At 44.6% G+C, this 23,599-nt stretch overlaps 1 protein-coding gene across 1 annotated transcript in view; it reads right to left on the reverse strand.

Annotated features, from left to right (window-relative positions):
• LOC140410474 (CUB and sushi domain-containing protein 1-like) overlaps window positions 1-23,599 on the reverse strand; it is a 3,392,839-nt gene that overhangs the window by 486,458 nt on the left and 2,882,782 nt on the right. The window contains exon 34 of the mRNA XM_072498599.1: window positions 12,149-12,352. Coding sequence (XP_072354700.1) covers window positions 12,149-12,352 — 204 coding nt within the window. The remainder of the gene's footprint in view (window positions 1-12,148; window positions 12,353-23,599) is intronic.

The raw sequence follows: 23,599 nt of genomic DNA on the forward strand, positions 1-23,599 counted from the left end.
TCTGCTGTGGTGTTGTACGTGGGTTGTGTGTAGGCAGTTGGGAACAATGTAGTTTTTACATTAAAGAAGGTTAAAAGCTGGGTAATTATTGGATTACAGCGTGCAGATGTAATTTATTGCCATAGTTTCATTTACTTTATTAGCTACAATTTAATAGTAAAGTGAGAATTTGGAATGCAGAGAAATACAATTGGTTGGGGAATAGATGTTCCTGGATATAATAGGGAGAGGAGCTTTCTGGAGGGTCCTGCGAGCTATGTGTGCTTGCATGATGACTTTGATGAGACATGGATGTCACTGTGGCACAGAACAACAGAGAATCCTTCTTGTCAAAAGCCAAAACAATCAATATTTTTTGTAATGTCAAATCTCTGGAAAACACAAGCTCCAAGAGTCTAACATCCAAATTGACAATGCACCTTTCAAAAGTGCCAACGCCTATTTGAATGGATGGATGTCTTAATTACCCTGCTATATTTTGTGCTGATCCTATCTGTACTGGCTTTTAGCCGTCCCAAATTTATCAGCTTTCTCCACTGGGTAGACTTTTGGTGAAAAATGTGTCCAGTTCCACTGTAAACTGTACCGGTACCCGAAATATCCACAAGGATTATGATCTACACTCTTAGGTGTCAGTCTTTGCTCAATGTTAGCTCTATGAGCTCGGACACAAATGCTATGGGTTCAAGCCCCACTCTGGAATCTTAAAAATCTAGACTGACACTTCATCAATTCAGTGCTGTTTGAAGAAGTGCTACATTGACAGAGGTAATGAGATATTAAATTGAGAGCTCTTCTGCCCTCTTAAGTCATGTAAAGGATTTCATTGCACTTTCAAAAGCTTCACCTCAACGAATATCACTAAAACAGATTTCTTGGTCATTTTGTCACTGCTATTTATAGGACCAGTACACAATTGGCTGCTGTATTTCCTCACATTACAAGTGATTCAAATTCAAAATGTATTTTAGGCTGCTGGAGGTCACAAGGAATGCAATAATAACTGGATTTTGTTTGTTTCTTTTAAATTTCCACAAGACTAAAAGCACAAAACAGAAGGGCAAATAAATATGAAGAGGTACAAGGATTAGCGTAGACACAGAACAATGAGAACAGTGGGAAGAGGAAAAGATTCAGATCGACAGCCACCATGAAAACTAAGAAAGGGTGTCTAACGTATAAGAAAAGACATAAAAGGAGAGGAAGAGGCAGCCACATGATAAAATCAGACAAAATCAGTAAGGATAAAAAGGTCACAGGAGATCATACATCATAGGATTTACAGTGCAGAAGGAGGCCATTCAGCCAATCAAGTCTGCACCGGCCCTTGGAAAGAGCACCATGCTTAACCCATTCCTCCACTCTACCTCCAAAACCCAACCTAACCTTCCTTTTTTGGACATTAGGGGCAATTTAGCATGGCCAATCCACCTAACCTGCACATGTTTGGACTGTGGGAGGAAACTGGGGCACCCGGAGGAAATCCAAACAGTCATGGGGAGAACGTGCAGACTCCTCACAGACAGTGACCCAAGCAGGAATCGAACCTGGGACCCTGGCGCTGTGAAGCAACAGTACTGACCACTGTGCTACCGTGCTGGTATGGGTCTGAGAAGGAAATTACCACGAAACAGTGTAAATGTGAGGAAATGAAAAGGAGAAAAAGATCAAGGACAAAAAAGGAGAGGTAAAACATATCATAGAATCTAACAGCATAGAAGAGGCCATTCGACTCATCACACCTGGTATTAACTCTTTGAAAGGGTTATCTGCGGGAATGTGGGCCAACACTGCCCTTGTAGCTCAATGTATTGATATGTTTGTGGGATCATCACTCAATGGGCAGAACGGTAGCATTGCACAATTGCTTCACAGCTCCAGGGTCCCAGGTTCGATTCCGGCTTGGGTCACTGTCTGTGCGGAGTCTGCACATCCTCCCCGTGTGTGCGTGGGTTTCCTCCGGGTGCTCCGGTTTCCTCCCACAATCCAAAGATGTGCAGGTTAGGTGGATTGGCCATGATAAATTGCTCTTAGTGTCCAAAATTGCCCTTAGTGTTGGGTGGGGTTACTGGGTTATGGGGATAGGGTGGAAGTGTTGACCTTGGGTAGGGTGCTCTTTCCAAGAGCCGGTGCAGACCCGATGGGCCAAACGGCCTCCTTCTGCACTGTAAATTCTATAATTCTATGATAATGAGTGAAACGAGCTTTCAGCAGAAGCTATATGAAACAGGCTTATGTCTTGTTGGTCTAGCTACTGTGCTGATAGTAATAAAGTGTTCAGGAGAAATTGTGGACCATATAACCACAGTGACAAAATAATTAGGAGAGATGAAAGGCACTGTGATGTTATTCTTTTTGATGTGTTATATTTTAAGTGATAGAATGCATGGAATGTAGAGATCAAAGGCAGAATTAGTAAACCTAGTTGAGTCAACCACTGCAAGTTATAATCACATTGCACCATGGAATGTAGTACCTGAGCTCTCATGGCGAATTATGTGATAGGAACTCATTGAAGGACCTGATCCTGTATTGTTGCAACTGGTGTCTCTGTACTCCATGTTTAGAGCAACAAAATTAATTAGAATAAGAAAACAGTCGAAACACAGTCCAATTTAGTCTCACATTCTAGCTTTTTCCGCACTGCCCGACAAATTAATTTTATGTACATGTTCAATTGCCTTTAGAAAGTTCCTTTGGAATCTGTTTTCACCGCCCTTTTCGAGTAGTTCGCTCCACAACCTCTGAGAAAAACATTCTGATTTCCCCTTCACATCTTTTGCCAATTATTTTTGAATCTATGACCTCTGGTTACTTACCCATTTGACAGAGGAAACAGTTTATCTCTACTTGCTCGATCAAAGCCCTTCATAATTATGAATATCTCTGTTATGTCTCTGCTTAACCTTCTCTGCTCTCAGGAGAACAATCTCAGCTTCTCCAATCTCACCACTGAACTTCCAATTGCATAATACTTAAAGAACAGACACAGGCATTTGGTCCAACTAAATCCCATTTTACATATTCTCCCCCTCCTTTCTTTTCATGTATTTATCTAACTTCTTAACTTCCGATCTAACTTAAATTCATTGATGCTATTCACCTCAAATAGTCCTTATGGTAATGAATTCCATATTCTAACCACTCTCAGGGTCAAGAAGCTTCTCCAGAGTTCCATTCTGGATTAAAAATGACCATGTTATACTTTTAAAAATTAATTTACGGGATGTGGGCGTCGCCGGTAAGGCCAGCATTTATTGCCCATCCCTAGTTGCCCTTCAGAAGGTGGTGGTGAGTTGCCTTCTTGAACCGCTGCAGTCCGTGAAGTGTAGGTACACCCACTGTGCTGTTAGGGAGGGAGTTCCAGGATGCTGCCCCAGTGACAGTGAAAGAATGGCGATATATTTCCAAGGCAGGGTAGTGAGTGACTTGGAGGGGACCCTCCAGATGGTGGGGTTCCCAGGTATCTGCTGTTCTTGACCTTCTCGATGGTAGCGGTCATGGGTTTGGAAGGGGCTGTATAAGGAACCTTGGTGAGTTATTGCAGCGCATCTTGTAGATGATACACAAGGCTGCCACTGTTCATCGATGGTGGAGAGTTTGAATGTTTTTTGTGGAAGGCTGTTTTGTCCTGAATGGTGTCAAGCTTATTTTCCTTAAACCATTGTGAACCTCTGCATCCACTCCAAAGCACTGATATCCTATCTAAAGTATGATGTTAGGAACACTGCAGTAACGCACCAAGGTTCCTTCGACAACAACTTCCAAATCCACAACCGCTACCATCTAAACAAAGAACAATACAGCACCTTCGGGGACTAGGTGGACGCCTGAGGGGTTGGCGCCGCTCCAGCTAGCCCCGAAGCGACAGCGCGTGTTCCTGCATGCGCCGAAGGGCCGGCGATATCTCACGCACGCGCGGAACCGCCAGCATGGTTCCACGCATGCGCAGACAGGCCGGCATATTTTGGCTCTTGCGCGCCGGCCATGGCGGAGCCCTACAGGGGCCGGCATGGAAGAAAGGAGTGCCCCCACGGATCAGACCCGCCTGCAGATCGGTGGGCCCCGATCTCAGGCAAGGCCACCATGGGGGGCCCCCCCCTGGGGTCGGATCCCCCCCGCACCACCCCCTGAGGACCGCCCCCGCCGACTTACCTGCCAGGTCCCGTCGGTGTCAAAGGTGAGTGATTCACGCCGGTGGGACTGGCCAAAAATGGCCAATCGGGGCCCGGAGAATTGCCGGGGGGGGCCCTGCTAACAGCCCCCGACTGGCGTGGCGTGAATCCAACCCTGCCCAAAAAACACGCCGGAGAATGCGGCAGCTAGCGGCGAGGTGGGATTCACGCCGCTCCCCTGGGATTCTGCGACCCAGAGGGGGATCGGAGAATCCCGCCCCATGTGTTTCCAAATGGGTATAAATCCTGTCTCTGAGAATTCTCTCCAATAATTTACCTACTACCAACGTGAGGCTCACCGGCCTATAGTTTCCTGGATTATCCCTGCTACCTTTCTTGAACAGCGGTACCACATTAGCTATTCTCCAGTCCTGTGGGATCTCATCTGTCGCCAATGAGGATACAAAGATGTCAGTCAAAGCCCCAGAAACTTCTTCCCTTGCTTCCCTCAATATTCTGGGGTAAATCCCATCTGGCCCAGGAGACTTATCTACCTTAATATCTTTTAAAAGACCCAATACCTCCTTCTTTTCGATGTTAACATGATCCAGACTGTCCACACAACCTACCTAAGAATCATCTTCCACAAAGTCCCTTCCTTTGGTGAACACTGATGCAAAGTACTCATTTAGTACCTCGCCCAACACATAGACTCCCCTCATTGTCCTTAAGTGGCCCAATCCTTTCCCTGGCCACCTTCTTGATTTTTACATATGAATAAAAAGCTTTGGGATTCAGTTTAATCCTACTTGCCAAGGACTTTTCATGACCTCTCCTAGCCCTCCTAATTTCCCGCTTCAGTACCTTCCTACTTTCTTTATACTGTCCCCACCCTTCTAGACAGTACAAAAACCTCCTTTTTCTTTTTGACAAGGTTCACAATATCCCTCGTTATCCAAGGCTCCCTAAACGTCCCATACATATTCTTCATTCTCTCAGGAACATAACTTTCCTGAATCCTAATCAACTGTCGCTTGAAAGACTCCGACATGCCCGATGTTGATTTACTCTCCAACAGCCGCACCCAATCCAAATTCTTCAATTTCTGTCTAATGTTATCGTAATTCGCCTTTCCCCAGTTTACATAGATTACATAGAACATACAGTGCAGAAGGAGGCCATTCGGCCCATCGAGTCTGCACCGACCCACATTAATCCCTCACTTCCACCTTATCCCCGCAACCCAATAACCCCTCCCAACCCTTATGGACACTACGGGTAATTTAGCATGGCCAATCCACCTAACCTGCACGTCTTTGGACTGTGGGAGGAAACCGGAGCACCCGGAGGAAACCCACGCGGACACGGGGAGAACGTGCAAACTCCGCACAGACAGTGACCCAGCGGGGAATCGAACCTGGGACCCTGGCGCTGTGAAGCCACAGTGCTACTCACTTGTGCTACCGTGCTGCCCCTTTAGAACCTTAACGCGAGGGTTACTCTCATCCCTGGCCAAGTCATGGATGGCTGTTTACAGCATGGAAATAGCTTGTCCATGCCGCCCAGTTTCTATCACGAAGCTAGTCCCACGCCCGCATTTGGCCCATATCCCTCTATACCCACCCTGTAACTGTCTAACTGCATTTTAAAAGTCAAAATTGTACCCGCCTCTACCACTGCCTCTGGCAGCCTGTTCCACACTCTGTATGAAGAAATTTCCCCTCTGGTCTCTTTTCCATCTCTCTCCTCTCACCGTAAACCTATGCCCTCTAGTTCTAGACTCCTCTACCTTTGGGAAAGATCTTGACTATCTACCTTATCGATGCTCCTCATTATTTTATAGACCTCACCCCTAAGCCTCCTACGCTCCAGGGAAAATAAGTCCCAGCCTCTCTTCATAACTCAGACCATCAAGTCCTGGTAGCATCCTCGTAAATCTCTTCTACACTCTTTCCAGTTTAACAATATCCTTCCTACAATAGGGTACCCTAAAACGCACAGAATTGTGGTCACTACTCTCAAAATGTTCCCCTACCTTAACTACCTGTTCAGGCTCATTCCGCAATACCAGATCCAGTACTGCCCCTTTCCGAGTTGGACCATCTACATATTGCATCAAGAAGGCTTCCTGGATATGCCTTGCGAACTCTGCCCCATCCAAACCCCCAGCACTAAGTGAGTCCCAGTCAATATAGGGGAAATTAAACTCCACTACCACAACAACCCTGTTACTTTTGCACCTATCCAAAATCTCTCTACCTATCTGCTCCTCTATCTCTCTCTTGCAGTTGGGGGGCCTGCAATAAACACCCAACATTGTGATTGCCCCCTTCCTGTTCCTGAGCTCTACCAAGATTGTCTCATTGTATGAGCCCTCCAAGGTGTCCTCCCCCAATACGGCTATAATATTCTCCTCAACCAGTAATGGTACTCCCCCACCCCTTTTACATCCCCCTCTATCTCTCCTGAAGGATGTATGTCCTCCAACGTTCAGCTGCTAATCCTGCCCTTACTTTAACCATGTTTCAGTGATAGCCACAACATCGTAATTCCAAATACTAATAAGTGCTCTAGAAGGACAAGAGAAGCAAATACCTAGGAACCTCACCACCTGGAAGTTCCCCTCCAAGTCACTCACACCCTGACTTGGAAATATATCACGGCTCCTTCACTGTCGCTGGAGCAACATCCTGGAACTCCCTTCCAGAATGTTGCCCCAGGGGGTGTACCTCACCTCAAGGACTGCAGTGGTTCAAGAAGGTAATGCGCCACCACTTTCTGAAGGGCAATTAGGGATGGTTGACCAAACCAGCGACGCCCACATTCCGTAAATGAATTTTAAAAAACCTAGATTTACACACCACATCCCAGCTGATGTCCACCAGTGATTTGTGAAGTTTTAAAATACCTTCCTCTTTTTTTTTTTAATATTCAATGCTTCTGTTCAGAGAGCAAAGTATCCTATATGCCCTCTTAACTACCTCATCAAGTGCCCCCAAAGTTCAAGGGTTTGTGATAGGTGATCCCGGAAGTGGAATGAAGGTAGCATGGGGCTGCCATGTGTGGAGGTGGGTTTGGTGGAGACCCTTGCCTCGGTAAACATCATTTTGTCCAGTTTATCTCTACTTGCTCAATCAAAACCTCTGTGAAAAAAAAATTAAGAAAAAAAAAGCCCTCCAAATCTCATCTCTCACTACCCCCACACACACACATCCCATGCCCCACCCATGCCAACACATGGCGCTTCATAACCTCCAGGCCAAGCTATGCTCCTACACCCACCCTCATGCCTCTCATAGCCTCCACACATCCTATTCCCCTACATTTCCATTCATGGCATCCATATCAACCTATGGCCTTACATTCACCGTCTGGCCATTCTTGGTCCCCATGCCAATTTAGTGCCAAGTCACACAAACCCATGCCCCCACCCACCACCTTTTCTCCTTACAGCCTCCATGCCAACCACCCAGGAGTCGTCATGGGCAGACCTCAGGACTCATGTTGAGATTAAATAAAGACCTTGAATATCTATTGATGAATTCATTTAATTTTTTCAAAATTTTCAATATAAACACATTCACTACACTTAACATCCTTAAGTGCTTAATCCCTTGCAACAAGTATTTTTGTTCATTCCCACTTCAAAGGCTTTATGGCCACTTGGAGTTGTCAGTAAAATTGTGAACTGACAGGCACTCCATTGTGATGATGAAAGGTTATGAAATCAGGAATGCAGCACAAATCCTATCATGCCAGGAGGTTTATATGCCAACAGACATTTTTTAACTTCAGTCAGTTTCTTCCAATATTTGAAGGTCAGGAGATATAAATCACTTGACAGCTTCATCTGACAGCTCCATCAAGTTGATAGTTCCAATAAGGTTATCCAACATTTATGCATATTCTCATCTACTTTTAACAATCCCAAAGGGCACTGTCCTGGGACCATATCCAATAGGCATTCCACTTATCCAAAAAGGCACCCTATCTCTCGAAAATAGTACCCTACCAAATAACTTTGCTAATTTTAGGCTTTCTTCTATCAGGTCTAAAGAACACTCTTCATCATGACCTTTTGCCTCCTGATCCTTAACTGAAATTACCTCTGTCCCTTTAATCTTTTGTGCATCTAATTTAAGTCTGTTATATGGTACTCTTATCAAATGCATTTTGGAAGTTTGTATATATAATATCGACAGTACGATCTTCATCCACTCTCACTGAAATTTCATCAAAGTATGAAGTCAAGCTCATCAGACTTTGCCTTTAACAAAAGCATGCTGGATGTCCCTCACTATCACATGATTCTGCACATAAATTAACTTTGTCTGAGGCAATGACCTCTACTAGTATTTAAAACACCATTATTTGACTGACTAGCCTGCACGTTACCAAGTTTATTTCACTCTCTTTAATTCAATACGGGTGTAACATCCTCCAGCGTTTTGGCAGCAGTCCTCTTTCCAAGAAGGATTAAAGGATTGTAGTCAGGGATTTTGCTAATTCGAGCCAAGATTGTCTCAGCAATCCAAGATAGATCCCCTCTGTACAAGCTAACATGTTAACTTTTGAGTTATTCCAGGCACACAGCACCTGAATTCTGACTATTTTTATCCTGTTCAATATTTCTGCTCTTGTGATGAATGTGAGAAATAGTGGTTTGGATTCTCCATTTCAGGGACTATGTCCTCACGCCATCATGAAAATAGTGGCATTTTATGCCAGAAAAACTGGCGTCAAAAGGCCACATATTCACAGCCCTGCAGGGGGCTAGCAGGGAGCCGTCGTGAGGCTCACAGCTCCAGCTGTAGATACTGTCCCGCACACTTCCGGGTCAGAGGCCGCGCCATGCTCCATGGCGTACTCACACCGTGGAGCTGGACCGCGTAAATTGTGCCCCGATCGGATTCGCGCCCGACCCGGACCGCAATAATAGTTCGCTCCCGTACGAGGCCCCCCCACCCTCCAATCAGCCGGCCCTCGACCATGGCGGCTGCGGACTGAGTATCCCGAAAGGCAGGACCATGAGTGGTCCACGCCGCCTTGATTTCGGTTGGGCGGGGATGGAGAATAGCGGGCCAGACCTCTGGCAATGGCCGCAGGTAGGGGATACATGGCGCGGCGTACTTTCCGAGTTCGCCGCTTTTCGAGGGTGGAGAATCGAGGAACCGGCGCCGGTCCCAATTCCATGCTTGGAACTGGATTCTCTGCCCCGGCGATTTTGGCATTGGGGTGCAGAGAATCCAGCCCAGTATATATGTGCCATTATATCTATCCAGTGCAGTAATGTTTTTAAAAGCTTGGAGTGTATGTAGCTTCTGCAGTAATATATTTTTTTTAATCCTGCTTTAAAAAATAGGCAAAAGCTGTGGTTGCTGATGGTGCAATTAAGATGCCATAAAAGTGAGGTGATTGTTATTTCAAATCATGCTTATATTTAAAAAGAGTACAGGTTTTTGTTATGACTTCTGGGGACTAGATAAGTAGCGGCATTGTTTTTGAACTGAAGTCCCTGGGTCATGGGATTTGATTGGGATAAAGATGATGTTGTAATGGGAGAAGCCAGGTCTTGGCTGTAAGCTGAACAGCAGCTTCTGCAAAAGGCTGTCAGATGGGCAGCATTGTGGCACAGTGGGTTAGCCCTGTTGCCTCAAGGCGCCGAGGTCCCATATTCGAATCCCGGCTCTGGGTCACTGTCCGTGTGGAGTTTGCACATTCTCCCTGTGTTTGTGTGGGTTTCACCCCCACAACCCAAAGATGTGCAGGCTAGGAGGATTGGCCACGCTAAATTGCCGCTTAATTAGAAAAAATGAATTGGGTACTCTAAATTTATTTTTTTTCAAAGCTGTCAGATTAAGCAGTAGTCTGTCTCTCTCTGTCTCTGTCTCTCTCTCTCAGCAGTCTTTTAAAGTATTTTGTTATCCAGATGCTGGCAAGTAATCCAGTTGTTTGCTGACTGTATTTAAAAGTGGGTTTTGACCTGTGATGAGCTTTGCTTGATTGGAGATCAAGAAGGTTTCAGTTCGAAGTTAAAGTGGTCCCTTTGATTGTTAACTGGCTATTTATAAGCTATATTACTGTGACGTTAAGGTAGTGTAACACTGTGTTAATAATAAAGTTTGTTTTAATATACCAAATCCCTGTTTTTGCATGGAATCATTTCTGGAGTGAAGTATACTTTCCTCACAGTTTTACAAATTTAAAAAATATATTGAGATTTCTGCCCCGTATCCTGGCAAATGTTGGAGTCTGGCCGGGGTTAATACTCCTTTGCACCTCTACTGCAATATTAACTTGATCTTCTTGTTTTATGAAGTCAGATGCAAAATTCATAGTTCAGGGCCTTGGTCATATTCTTTGCCTCCAAGACCAAATTTCCTTATTTTTGTCCATAATCAGCCCCATCATTCATTTAACTATACTCTTGCTACTTACATGTTTATAAGAGATTTTTTTTTGTGAGTCCCCTATTTATATAATCTCTTGTTTCCCTTCTTCTATCCTTTTTCACTTTCCCACTGCATTCTGCCTGGTTTTTCCATCTGTGTTCTGGACTTGACATTTGTCATAAACTTTCTCTTTCTGTTTTATTTCACTATTCCCTTTGTCATGAGGGGTCTTCAACTTTGGAAGCCTTGGCTGGGATTCTCCAACCCGGCGTTGGGTCGGAGAATCCCTGGGGAGGGCGTGAGAATCGCATCCTGCCTCCCGACGGCGGCTTCCCCATTCTCTGGCGCCGTTTTTCAGGCACCCGTGGAATTGTCACCACGCCAGTCGGGGGCCGCTGACGGCGGCTCCCACCGGCGATTCTCCGGGCCCTGATGGGCCGAGTGGCTGACGAGTTTAGCCGAGTCCCACTGGCGTGGATTACTCATCTCCCACACGGAGGGACCTGGAAGCTGAGTGTGCGGGGGCCGTCCTGGAGGGGGGGATCAGACCCCAGGGAGGGGCCCAAGATGGCCTGGCCCGCGATCAGGGCCTACCGATCGGCGTGCGGGCTGGTTCCGTGGGGGCCTACTTTACTCCATGCCAGGCCCCTGTAGGGCTCTGCCATATTGCCTGGGGGCCGGTGCGGAGAAGGCAACCCCTGCGCTTGCGCGGAAATATGTTGGCCGTTCCGCACATGCGTGGAAATACGCCGGCCATTCCGCGCATGCGAGTACTCGCGCGGGCCATTCCGCACTGGCTGGAGCTGCGGGACCACTCCTGCGGCAACTTAGCCCCCTAGAAAGGGGAGAATTCCTCACTTTCGGGGGCCATTGGCGCCGGAGTTGTTGGCGCCGGTTTTCACGCCGACGTGGGGACATAGCCCCATTATTAGAGAATCAGCCCCTTATCTTTCCCCCTTGGTTTGTATTTGAACATGTTTTTACATGTTATTTTTCCAGGGGAGACACGTGTCATTGGCAAGGCCAGCATTAGTGGCCCATCTCTAAGGGTCTTGAGCCAAGTGATTTGCTAGGCCATTTCAGAGGTAGTTAAAAAGTCAACCACATTGCTGTGGATCTGGAGTCACGTATCGGCCAGACCAGGTAAGGATAGCGGGTTTCCTTCCCTAAAGGGCATTAGTGAAGCAGATGGGTTTTTACAACAATTTGTGGTGATTTTCATGGTCACTAAAACGAGATTTATATTCCAGATTTATTAATTGAATTTAAATTCCACCTGTTCCACAGTAGGATTCGAACCCGTGCTCCCAGAGGATTAGTTGGGACTCTGGAATATTCGCTATTTTTATAGACCAAAGTGACACTGTTAGTAAAAAAAAAAGTAATCTTGGCTGATCTATGTTATGATGTTAAAGAGTATAAATTATTTGGATCTTCTGTGAACCTACTTCTATGAACCAGATCATTCAGCAAATGATCAAAGGCTGCTTTGTTTTGGAGCAGGACACCATGATAAACTGGAGACAGCGATATGTTGAATAGATTTACATATATTACCACTCTGTCGAAATATGCTCATAAGTCTTAATGTACTTGCAAATTCCAAAAATCATACAATTGGGCAATTCTGTATGCACTTACCTACACAGCTTGGTATTGTGTCATTCCACTGTGCCAAGCCATTAGGCACAGCCTGACATCGAATAGCCTTTGAGCCTTGGAGGTGGTAACCAGGGTTGCATTCAAAACGAACGATAGAACCTGCAGAAAACTCTGAACCTATTCTTCGGCCATATCTGGGCTCAGGAACAGAACTGCACTGGGTGGCACTAGTACGAGGAACAGCTGGGAAGAAAAAATAATTAGTATTAACTTTTCAGTATTAGGTAGGATTCAGCAGGCCGCAATATTTTATGCACTGAATTTTTCAATAAGATACTACTCTGATATACAAATTGTATATATCTATATAAATCAAGAATTGTACTGCAAAGCTGAAAGATTCGATAAATGTAGGAAACTAACAGCTCATAACTCTCCTCATTCAGTTATTTCAGATTTATCCCTGAAGGACTTATGGGTTTTCATTCTCCAAGAAGCAAACATTGAATTTACTTTCTCAAATTAATATTTTGCAAGCAGGTAATGTGAAATATTATGGATGAAACAATCTATGGAACACATCAAAGGTTTCTGTTTATGAAGCGACAGGTATAAAATTGTTATATTTCTTTGTTGCTGCAAAGAGAAATAGTATGGAGGTGTCCACACTCTGGGTGCTTGTAACACACAAGAGAGGTTTATTAAGGGTGTTGTTCAATACAATCAAGATGGTGATCGTCCCAAAGTCCACGCAAACACTCTGCTGAGGTCACTACACATCGCGTGATGCAGAGCCAGCAAGAATGTATTCCCAGATAAACAAAAATGAAAAATTATTATCCTGCATTTTTTTTCTCTGCTGGCACATTCTTCCTCATAACTAAACCACAGTCAATCAACGTGCATTTTCCTTTTAGTTTTTCATCTTTTATATGCTCCCGCTGGGCCATTTGTGTACTGAAAAAGTGAACCACAAAGCATCCATGGGTTTACATTGGCACTACATCAATTAATGTTCTCCAGTGCTCAGCCTGCAAGCATAGTGGGTTGGTACCTAATTTTCATGGCCACTGCCAGCATATCTCAAGATATGTAGTAAATAATTACCATTTCGCTGGAATATTTTCATTAATCCCGCTATCTTTGATCTTGGTATCCCCGTCCCCACTGTCTTGGCCACAGGTATTAAGTTCACTAATCAGTGCATTCCTATGTCATAAAGATCAGTAGACACCAGTTCTATTAAGGTAGCCTATGGTAACTGTAGTCACTGATCTCTATTTGGGCAGGAATCTGGGTACCGATAATTCGCCTCGATGCCCTGGATGAAAAACAACAAGCATCAGCCAAGGTTCTGTCCTACTACCACTTGTCCAGAAGCAAATCAGGTTGACCATGTTCATATCAATGGATAATCATATTCCCCATCTAACCATCCAAGATCATGCACAAAGAATGACTATTAAGACAAGGTACTGAAGAACTGCTGGCACTGTGGAATGGTGCCTTAGCAACACTCACCAACTTCAGGGGAGGGGCGAAAACTGGAAACAAAAAGACGTTTCCTCAGAGTTGGTACCATTTGCAGTGGAATCTCTATTTACGTGTGGTAAACAGGATTTCTGTTGCACTTTTGCAAAGTTACCAGCGAGAGAGCTAGAACAGCTTCAAGGAAGCCTCAGACTCTTCGTACTGGAATAATCTTAAGAATAATCAGAATAATTGAAGATTTAATCACCTTAAAACTAACCTATTCCACATTTTAAGTATTTTCTCGATATTGCGCATTAATATATTTTCTCAAAAAGGACAATCGCAGGGCAATGGCAAAAAAGGCAAATGTGGCTAATTGGATCGCTTCAAAGAGCTGGCAGGTGTAACAACCAAATAACCGGGTGAAATTCTCTGGAAACGGCGCGATGTCTGCCGACTGGCGCCCAAAACGGCGCAAATCAGTCGGGCATCGCGCCGCCCCAAAGGTGCGGAATGCTCCGCATCTTTGGGGGCCGAGCCCCAACCTTAAGGGGCTAGGTTGGCGCCGGACGAATTTCTGCCCCGCCAGCTGGCGGAAAAGGCCTTTGGTGCCCCACCAGCTGGCGCGGAAATGACATCTCCGGGCGGCGCATGCGCGGGAGCGTTAGCAGCCGCTGACGGCATTCCCGCGCATGCGCATTGGAGGGAGTCTCTTCTGCCTCCGCCATGGTGGAGACCGTGGCGGAGGTGGAAGGGAAAGAGTACCCCCACGGCACAGGCCCGCCCGCGGATCAGTGGGCCCCGATCGCGGGCCAGGCCACCGTGGGGGCACCCCCCGGGGCCAGATCACCCCGCGCCCCCCCCAGGGCCCTGGAGCCCGCCCGCGCCACCCTGTCCCGCTGGTAAGGTAGGTGGTTTAATCTACGCCGGCGGGACAGGCATTTTAGCGGCGGGGCTTCGGCCCATCCGGGCCGGAGAATCATGCGGGGGGGCCCGCCAACCGGCGCGGCGCGATACCCGCCCCCTCTGAATATCCGGTGCCGGAGACTTCGGCAACCGGCGGGGGCGGGATTCACGCCAGCCCCCGGCGATTCTCCGACCCGGCGGGGGGTCGGAGAATCTCGCCCACCGTCTTTGATTGTATGAGTTTTCACAGAGATAAGCACTATCCATCCAGTAACTAAACCTATATCTTCTTTGCCCTGCTAAGCGCTCACACATAAATTACAGAAGTGTCAGTCATGAGAAATAGTGTAGGAGGTGTTGTATTTTGGTTGAGACATTACATCAATGCCCCATCTGCCAGCTTGAGTGTATGTAAAAGATCCCATGGCACTACTTCAAAGAAGGGCTGGAAATTTTACCCTGGTTTCCTGGCCAACTTATCCCTCAAACAACATCACAAAAAAAAATCAGATTATGTGGTCATTACCGCATTGCTATTTGTGGGTGTTCGCTGAGTGAAAATTAGCTGCCATATTTCCGACATTTCACGATATCATTGTTCGTATCAACTATATCAGTGACTTTCCACTCAAACATTGGCTCAGCACACTTTGAAATGGTCGTGAAAAGTTGTTGTCTTTTTTGGGTGATGAATATTCACCCAGATCACAATACAAACAATAGATTGCATAAGAATGTTGGGAAAAAAGGTGAGCTGCCTTCTTGAGCTGCCGCAACCATTTACATCACTTGCTGTTAGGAAGGGAGTTCCAGGATTTTGACACAGCAATAGTGAAAGGACAGTGATACAGTTCCAAATTATGATGGTGTATGACTTGGAGGGTAATTTCCAGGTGGATGTGTTCTCATGTATCTGCTTCCCTTGTTCTTCTAGGTGGTAGAAGTCGTGAGATTAGAATGTGCTGTTGAAGGAGACTTGATGAATTGCTACGGTGCATTTTGTAGATGGTAGAGATGGCGACATTGCATCGGCGATGGAGGGAGAGAATGTTGAAGGTGGTGGATGGGGTGCCAATCACGTAGGTAACTTTGTTCCAGATGGTGTCAAACTTACTGAGTGTTGTTGGGGCTACACTCATTCATCACACTCTTGACTTGAGCTTTACAGGTAGGAGGCAGGCTTTAGTAAGTCAAGAGGTGAGTTAATTGCTGCAGAATTCCCAGCCTCTGACCTCTTGTAGCCACAATACTGGCTGGTGCAGTTCAGTTTCAGTTTCAGGTCAATAGTAACCCCCAGGATCTCGATAGTGGGTGATTCAGTTGGTGGTAATGCCACCGAAAATAATCAAAACATTTTTTAAAGTTCATCCATCTATAGAAACTGGTGTGTCATCTCTGCAAAGCTCTGAGATACAAAATAAAATAAGCCTCCAACACAGGACAAGAGGATATAGGAATGAAAGGTAAGGTCAGAGAGTGTAAGGGGTTTGGCTAAACATATGAAATATGGAGCAGAGAAGCAGTTGAACAGGAATACAAAGCAGCATTAATTCCACTATTTGCCACTCTGATCAGGTATCCACACAGTCAGGGATACTGGTCAGAGAACCAGAACCCAGATGCTAACCAATGCTCCCAGTGAGTCTGTTTTTTTATTGGTAGATGTAATTATTCCTCGCACAGGTAGTATGGATGGAACCTCAGAGGAACGATGGAGAATGTGGATGCAATGCTGTCTGAGCAGATGAGTGGGACATCATTAGTCACGGAGTGAGAGAGGAAGTAGATTTATAAAGATAACGTAGGAGTGTGCAAGCCTCAACAAAAAGACAGGCAGAGCTGTGGGATTGGCATTAAAACGAGAGATGAAATATAATCTTGTGAAAAATCAATAGGCTCCAGTTCCTTTTTCGGAACAAAAACAGAAGACCAGTCCGCTTTGTGTCCCACACTTCTTGAGGGAATAAATTTTCTATATTTTAAATAATTTTTCTATATTTCATTTGCTACTAACAAAATAAGTCTTGAAAATGTATCTGGCACCACTGGCAAGTCCTACAGCTCAAGGTCGAATTAGAAAACTTCAGCAATTTACAAAATCCCAGTATGAATTTGACGTCCTGGATGGATTTGGAAGAATGCAACTTCTTCTGTCAAGTTTGCTTTTAAGCATAGAGTCCCTTCACAACCACTATTTAGATTGTGAAAAGGGTAACAATGTGATCAGAACCCAAAAAGAATACTGTTTTCAATGGTAATTGTTCTTCCTTATCCTTCAGTCGATATTACATACTGGAGTGAGATAAAATTGGAATCAGCACAGTGTAAAAGTGAATGCCAAATGTGGTCAATCTGGAATGAAAGATGACAGATAAATAAAATGACTGAATTTCCAGTCCAAATGATTGTTCTCAATCATTGTACAGCTGCTACACTCAGGGAGACTTAATTGTCTTACAAATCTGCATGGGCACTAACTCCTCCCTGTGCCTTGTTTGTAAGGAATCATGCAATTAGATAGAAGGAATCATAAAATCAAGCAGAAACAGCCTGGGTATTTATCACCATTAATGAGGATTGATGCACAAATGTGCCCATGAAATTTGTTATTGCTTTTTATTCAAAACATATGTTCTTAACAAGAGACAAACAATTGTTTCAGAATTGTGCTTTATTTCTCTCCAGGGTCCAATTTACTCTGATCAAAAAAACCTGGAATGCTGTTTCAATTCCGGCATCACATCGTTGCTAAGGATCCTCAGACCTCTTCTAAAGGCCTTACCTACTCTTCAGCACTCACATAGAAGATAGGAGCAGGAGGAAGCCTTTTGGCCCTTCAAGCCTGCTCTGCCATTTATCACGATCATGGCTGATCATCCAACTCAATAGCTTAATCCTGCTTTCTCCCCATAGCCTTTGATCCCTTCTCCCCAATTGCTATATCTAGCCGTCTCTTGAATATATTTAATATTTTAGCATCAACTACTTCCTGTGTTATTGAATTCTACAGGCTCACCACTCTTTGGGTGAAGAAATGTCTCCTCATCTCTGTCCGAAATGGTTTACCATTAATCTTCAGACTGTGACCCCTGGTTCTGGACACACCCATCATTGGGAACATCTTCCCGGCATCAACCCTGTCTAGTCCTGTTATAATTTTATAAGTTTCTATGAGATCCCCCTCATTCTTCTGAAAACTCCAGCCAGAACAATCATAACCTAGTCAATATCTCCTCATATGACAGTCCCGTCATCCCTGGAATCAGTCTGGTAAACCTTTGTTGCACCCCCTTGAAAGCAAGAATATCCTTCCTCAGAAAGGGAGACCAAAACTGCACACAATATTCTAGGTGTGGCCTCACCAAGGCCCTGTATAATTGCAGCAACACATTCCTGCTTCTGTACTCAAAACCTCTTGCAATGAATGCCAACCAACCATTAGCCTTCTTTACTGCCGACTGCACCTGCATGCTTACCTTCAGCGAATGGTGCACAAAGACATCCTGGTCCCGCTGCACACGCCCCTCTCCCAATTTACAACCATTCAGGTACTAATCTGCCTTCCTGTTTTTGCTTCCAAAGTGAATAACCTCACACTTATCCAAATTATACTGCATCTGCCATTGATTTGCCCACTTGCCCAACCTGTCCAGATCATGCTGTAGGATCCCTGCATCCTCATCACAATTCACCCTCCCACCCAACTTGGTATCACCTGCAAACTTTGAGATGTTACATTTTGTTCCCTCATCCAAATCATTAATATATAGTGTGAATAGCTGGGGTCCCAGCACCGATCCCTGTGGTGCCCCACTAGTTACTGCCTGCCAAGTTGAAAAGGACCCATTAATTCCTACTCTTTGTTTACTCTCTGCCAACCAGTTTTTTATCCACGTCAATACACTTCCCCCAATCTCATGCGCTTTAATTTTACACAATAATCTCTTAAACGGGACTTTGTCAAATCTCTTCTGAAAGTCCAAAGATACTACATCGACTGACTCCCCCTTGTCAACTGTACTGGTTAAATCTTCAAAGAATTCCAACAGATTTGTCGAGCATGATTTCCCCTTCATAAATCCATGCTGACGCTGACTGATCCTGCCACTGCTTTCTCAATGTTCAACGATAAAATCCTTCATAATGGATTCAAGAATTTTCCCCACTACCGATGTTAGGCTTACTGGTCTATAATTCCCTGCTTTCTCTCGACCTCCCTTTTTGAATATTGGAGTGACATGAGCTACTCTTCAATCTGCAGGGACAGTTCCAGAGTCTATAGAATCTCTGAAGATGACCACCAATGCATTCAATATTTCCAGAGCCACCTCCTTACGCACTCTGGGATGCAGATTCTCAGGCCCTGGGGATTTATCCACCTTCAATCCCATCAATTTTCCCAGCACCATTTCTCTACTATGCTCTTCCCTCTCACTAATCCTTTCATTCTCCAGCATTTCTGGTATCAGATTTGTCCTCTTTTGTGAAGACAGAACCAAAGTATGTATTAAATTGCTCAGCCATTTCTTTGTCCCTTATTATGCATTCTCCTGTTTCTGTCTGTAGTGGGCCTACATTTCTCTTTACCAATCTCTTTCTCTTCAGATATTTACATAGAATTTACAGTGCAGAAGGAGGCCATTCGGCCCATCGAGTCTGCACCGGTTGGAAAGAGCACCCTACACAAGGTCAACACCTCCACCCTATCCCCAGGAACCCAGGAACCCCACCAAACACGAAGGGCAATTTTGGACACTAAAGGCAATTTCTCATGGCCAATCCACCTAACCTGCACATCTTTGGACTGTGGGAGGAAACCGGAGCACCCGGAGGAAACCCACACACACACGGGGAGGATGTGCAGACTCCGCACAGACATATCTATAGAAACTTTTAGTGTCAGTCTTTCTGTTCCCTGAAAACTTACTTTTGTACTGTACTCTCCCCTTCTTAATCAATCCCTTTATCCTTCTTTGCTGAATTCTAAACTGCTCCCAATCCTCAGACCTATTATTTTCTTGGTCAATCTGTATGCTTCTTCCTTCGATTGGATACTATTTCTAATTTACTTTGTAAGCCATGGATTGGCCCTCTTACCCCTTTTGTTTTTGTGCCAGACAGGAATGAACAGTAGCAGCAGTCCCCCCCAGGCATTCCTTGAATGTTTGCCATTGCCTATCCACTGTCATTTCTTGAAGTAACTCTCGCCAATCTATCAAGGCCAACCCACGCCTCATATCTTCATAGTTCCCTTGATTAAGATTCAGCACCCTAGTCTTTCAATAAACAACTTCACTCTCCATCTTGGGAAAAAATTCTATCATTTTATGGTCGCTCATCCCCAAGGGGTCTCGCACAGCCAGATTGGCAATGATTCCCTTCTCATTACACAGTACCCAGTCTAAGATGGCCTGCTCTCTAGTTAGTTCCTTCACATATTGGTCAAGAAAACCATCCTGTATACACTCTAGGAATTCCTCCTCTACGGCATTGTGGCTAATTTGATTTGCACAGTCTATGTGAAGATTAAAATCACCCTTGATCACCGATGTTCTCTTATTACATGCATCTCTAATTTTGTATTTAATTCCATTCCCAACATTACCATTGCAGTTTGGGGGTCTATATATGACGCCCACTAATGTTTTTTGTCCCTTGGTGCTTCTCAACTCTACCCATACAGACTCCACATTGTCACAGCTAATATCCTTTCTCACTATTGTCTTAATTTCCTCTTTAACCAGCAGTGACACACCATCACCTTTTCTTTTATGCTTGTCCTTCCTAAATACTGAGAACCATGGGACATTCAGTTCCCCTCCCTGTTCACCCTGCAGCCATGTCTCCGTAATCCCAATTATATCACACCCATTTATATGTATCTGTGCGATTAGTTCATCCACTTTATTGCAAATGCTCCATGAATTAAGGCACAGAGCCTTTAAGTTTGTCTATTTCACATTGTTTGTCTTGCTCCCAATATTTTTCTCTTGTGCCCTGTTTGAATTTTGCCCTTGGTTTCTCCACTTATCACTTTTTTTATTCACTTTTCTACCTTTTGTTTTTGTCCTTGCTCTCTCTTTCTCTGACTTCTTGCATAAGTTGCCACCCCCCTGGCATATTAGTTTAAACCTTCCCCAACTGCTCTAGCAAATAGCCCCCCTAGGACATCAGTCCCAGTCCTACCCAGGTGTAACCTGTCCAGTTTGTACAGCTCTCACCTCCCCCAGAACCGGTCCCAATGCCCCAGGAATCTGAAACCCTCCTCCTGACACCATCTCTTCAGCCACATATTCATCCAATATATCCTGTCATTTCTACTCTGGTTTACTGCGAGTTCAGGGAAGATTCAATAAAGGTCTTCAAAATTATCAAGGCTTTTGATTGAGTGAATGAGGTGGAACAGTTTCAACTGGCAGAGGAGGGTGGTGGTGATGGAGGTGGGGGGACAGTCAATAACCAAATGACACAGCTTTAAGGTCATTAGCAAGATAATAAGAAGGAAGATTAGAATTTATTTTACACAGCAAGCTATGATTTGGATATAGTGTCTGACAGAATGGTTCAAGCGATTTAACAGTACCTTACAATAGGGAATTGGACATATGATTGAAAATAAAACAATTGTAGGATTATAGGGGAAAAGCAGGGAAATTATTAACTCTATCAAAGAGCTAGCACAGATAGGATAGACTGAATGGTCTCTTTCTGTGCTGTATGGTTCAATAGATTAGCAGAGCCAAAAGTACTCCACTGAGTAGTTAGGTAAATCTAGTTCAAATCGATGCACTAAAAAATAGGTACTCTGCTGTCAAAATCAATTGTTTAAACAGAGAATTTAGTGTGGAATAAGCCTTCAATTTTCAATTGTGTAAAAAAATGAAGGATACAATTAGCCTGGATATCCTGTGAGGTTTCTTGTAATCACTCACTGTAACTTTGTTTTCTTCTGCTCTCTTACCAAAGTTAAAAAGTGTTATTTTGCTATCTACAATATTGCAGAAGTATAGCTACCATATTGTAGTATTATTGTCTGTCCTAAAGTCTTTGGAAGATAATTGATGACCATGGATACACTTGGTTTGATTGGTTTAATATCCTGAGGTTATATTCAGCTGCAGTTCCTTAAGGTCAAAAGTTGATCGCTGAAATGAGAAAGTTCTTCAGAAAGCAGAATTGTATTCTGTAACCTCATGACTCAGTTATATCTCTCACCCACACATTATTAGCAAATCAGGGGATTAACAATGATTCGGTGAGAAGTATAGGAGAGCATGCCCGGAGAAGCAACAACACAGGATTACATGCGTGCTAAACGGTGGAATTAGCTTACCATTGACAGAGCAAAGTGATACCACAACCAATGATTTGATCAAAGACCTCCAGTCCTGTCACACACAGTCATGAATGGTCAGACAGTTAGGCAACAAAATTGGAGTTCGGGGAGGCTCCATGAATATGAGCTCAGCATGAGTCAATAATCGGCTTGAAGCATTTGCAACTATCTTCAGCCAGGAACTCCGAGTGGATGATTAATCTCAGCCTCCTGCTGAGGTCCGCATCATCACAGAGGCCAGTCTCCATCCAATTTGTTTCACTCCAAGTGGCTGTGGTAAATGGCTGAGCACACCTGCACTGCAAAGATTATTTGTCCTGATGACATCCCAGAAAGGAAGTAAAAAAATAATGCTGAAGACTAGTGCTTCAGTTGCACTTCGAGCTGAACTATTCTCGGCAATGTTGCCCAGGTATTTTCATGTCCGCGAAAAGTAGGACAAATCCAATCTGGCCAATCATTGCTCCATTGGTACACTCTCGATCATTAACAAAGTGATGAAAGGCATCGTCGACAATGCTATCAAGTGGCACTTATTCAGCTAGAACCTGACTGCCGATGCTCAGTTCGGGTTCTTCCAGGATCACTGAGTCCAGACCTCATTACAGCCTTGGTCCAAACTTGGTCAAAAGAGTTTAATACCAGAAGTGATTGCTGAAGGTGCAAGCCTTGATATTAAGGCAACATTCATTTAATGTGGAATCAAGGAGACTTAGTAACATTGAAATCCATGGGATCCAGGAAAAACTCTCCACTGGCTTCAGTCATACCGAGAACAAAGGATAATGATTGTGGGTGCTGACGGCCAATCACCGCAGTCCTAGAGCATCATTGCCAGTTCTTCAAGGTCATGTCTCAGGCCCAACTATCTTAGGCTGTTCATCAAGACTCTCCCTCCAACATAAGATTCAAAGTTAGGATGTTCACTAAGGTTTGCAGTGTTTAGTTCCATTCAGCACTTCTCAGGTCGGTAATAAAGCAGTCTCTGCTCACATGCAACAAGCCTAGGGCAACAGTCAGTTTTGGGATGATGAGGGGTAAGGTACGTTCATGCCATACTATGACGCGTTCCAACAAGGGAGAGTCTAAATATTTTCCTTTAACATTCAATGGCATTACTTCATAGAATACCCCACCATTAACATCCTGGGGAAAGGGAGTGGGGGAGGGTGTCAGCATCGACCTGAAACTCAACAAGATCAGCCAATTCAATACTGTGATTACAAGAGTGGATCAGAGTTAAGTATTATGTATTAAGTAGCTCACTTACTGGCTTCCCAAAGCCTGTCCACCATCTACAAGATACAAGTCAGGAGTGCAGTTAAATAGTCTCCACTTACCTGGATGATTTACAACACTTAAGAACCTCAAAGCAATTCATGAAGAAGACATTAGCTTTGATTGGTACCCATCCACTACCTTAAATATTCACTCCCGCCACCATTGGCACCCGGTGGCAGTTGTGTACCACCCACAAGATTCATTGCAAGAACCCGTGAAGACTTCTTTGACAGCCCCTTCCAAACCCATGACCTCTAACACGTCAAAGCCAAGGGAAACAGATGCATGAGAACACCACCACCACTTGCAAGTTCCCCTCCAAGTCACATTCTGTCCTGATTTGGAAAGATATCACGACTCATTCACTGCCACTGGTTAAAATCCTGCAACTCCCTATCTAACAGTGCTAGGAGTAGACCTTTACTAAAAAGTTATCAAGAGGGAAAGTCATCACCATCTTCTGAAGGGCTATTAGGGATGGGCACCTAATGTTG

This window comes from Scyliorhinus torazame, chromosome 4, assembly GCF_047496885.1.
Source record: "Scyliorhinus torazame isolate Kashiwa2021f chromosome 4, sScyTor2.1, whole genome shotgun sequence".
NCBI classification, from domain to species: Eukaryota; Metazoa; Chordata; class Chondrichthyes; order Carcharhiniformes; family Scyliorhinidae; genus Scyliorhinus; species Scyliorhinus torazame.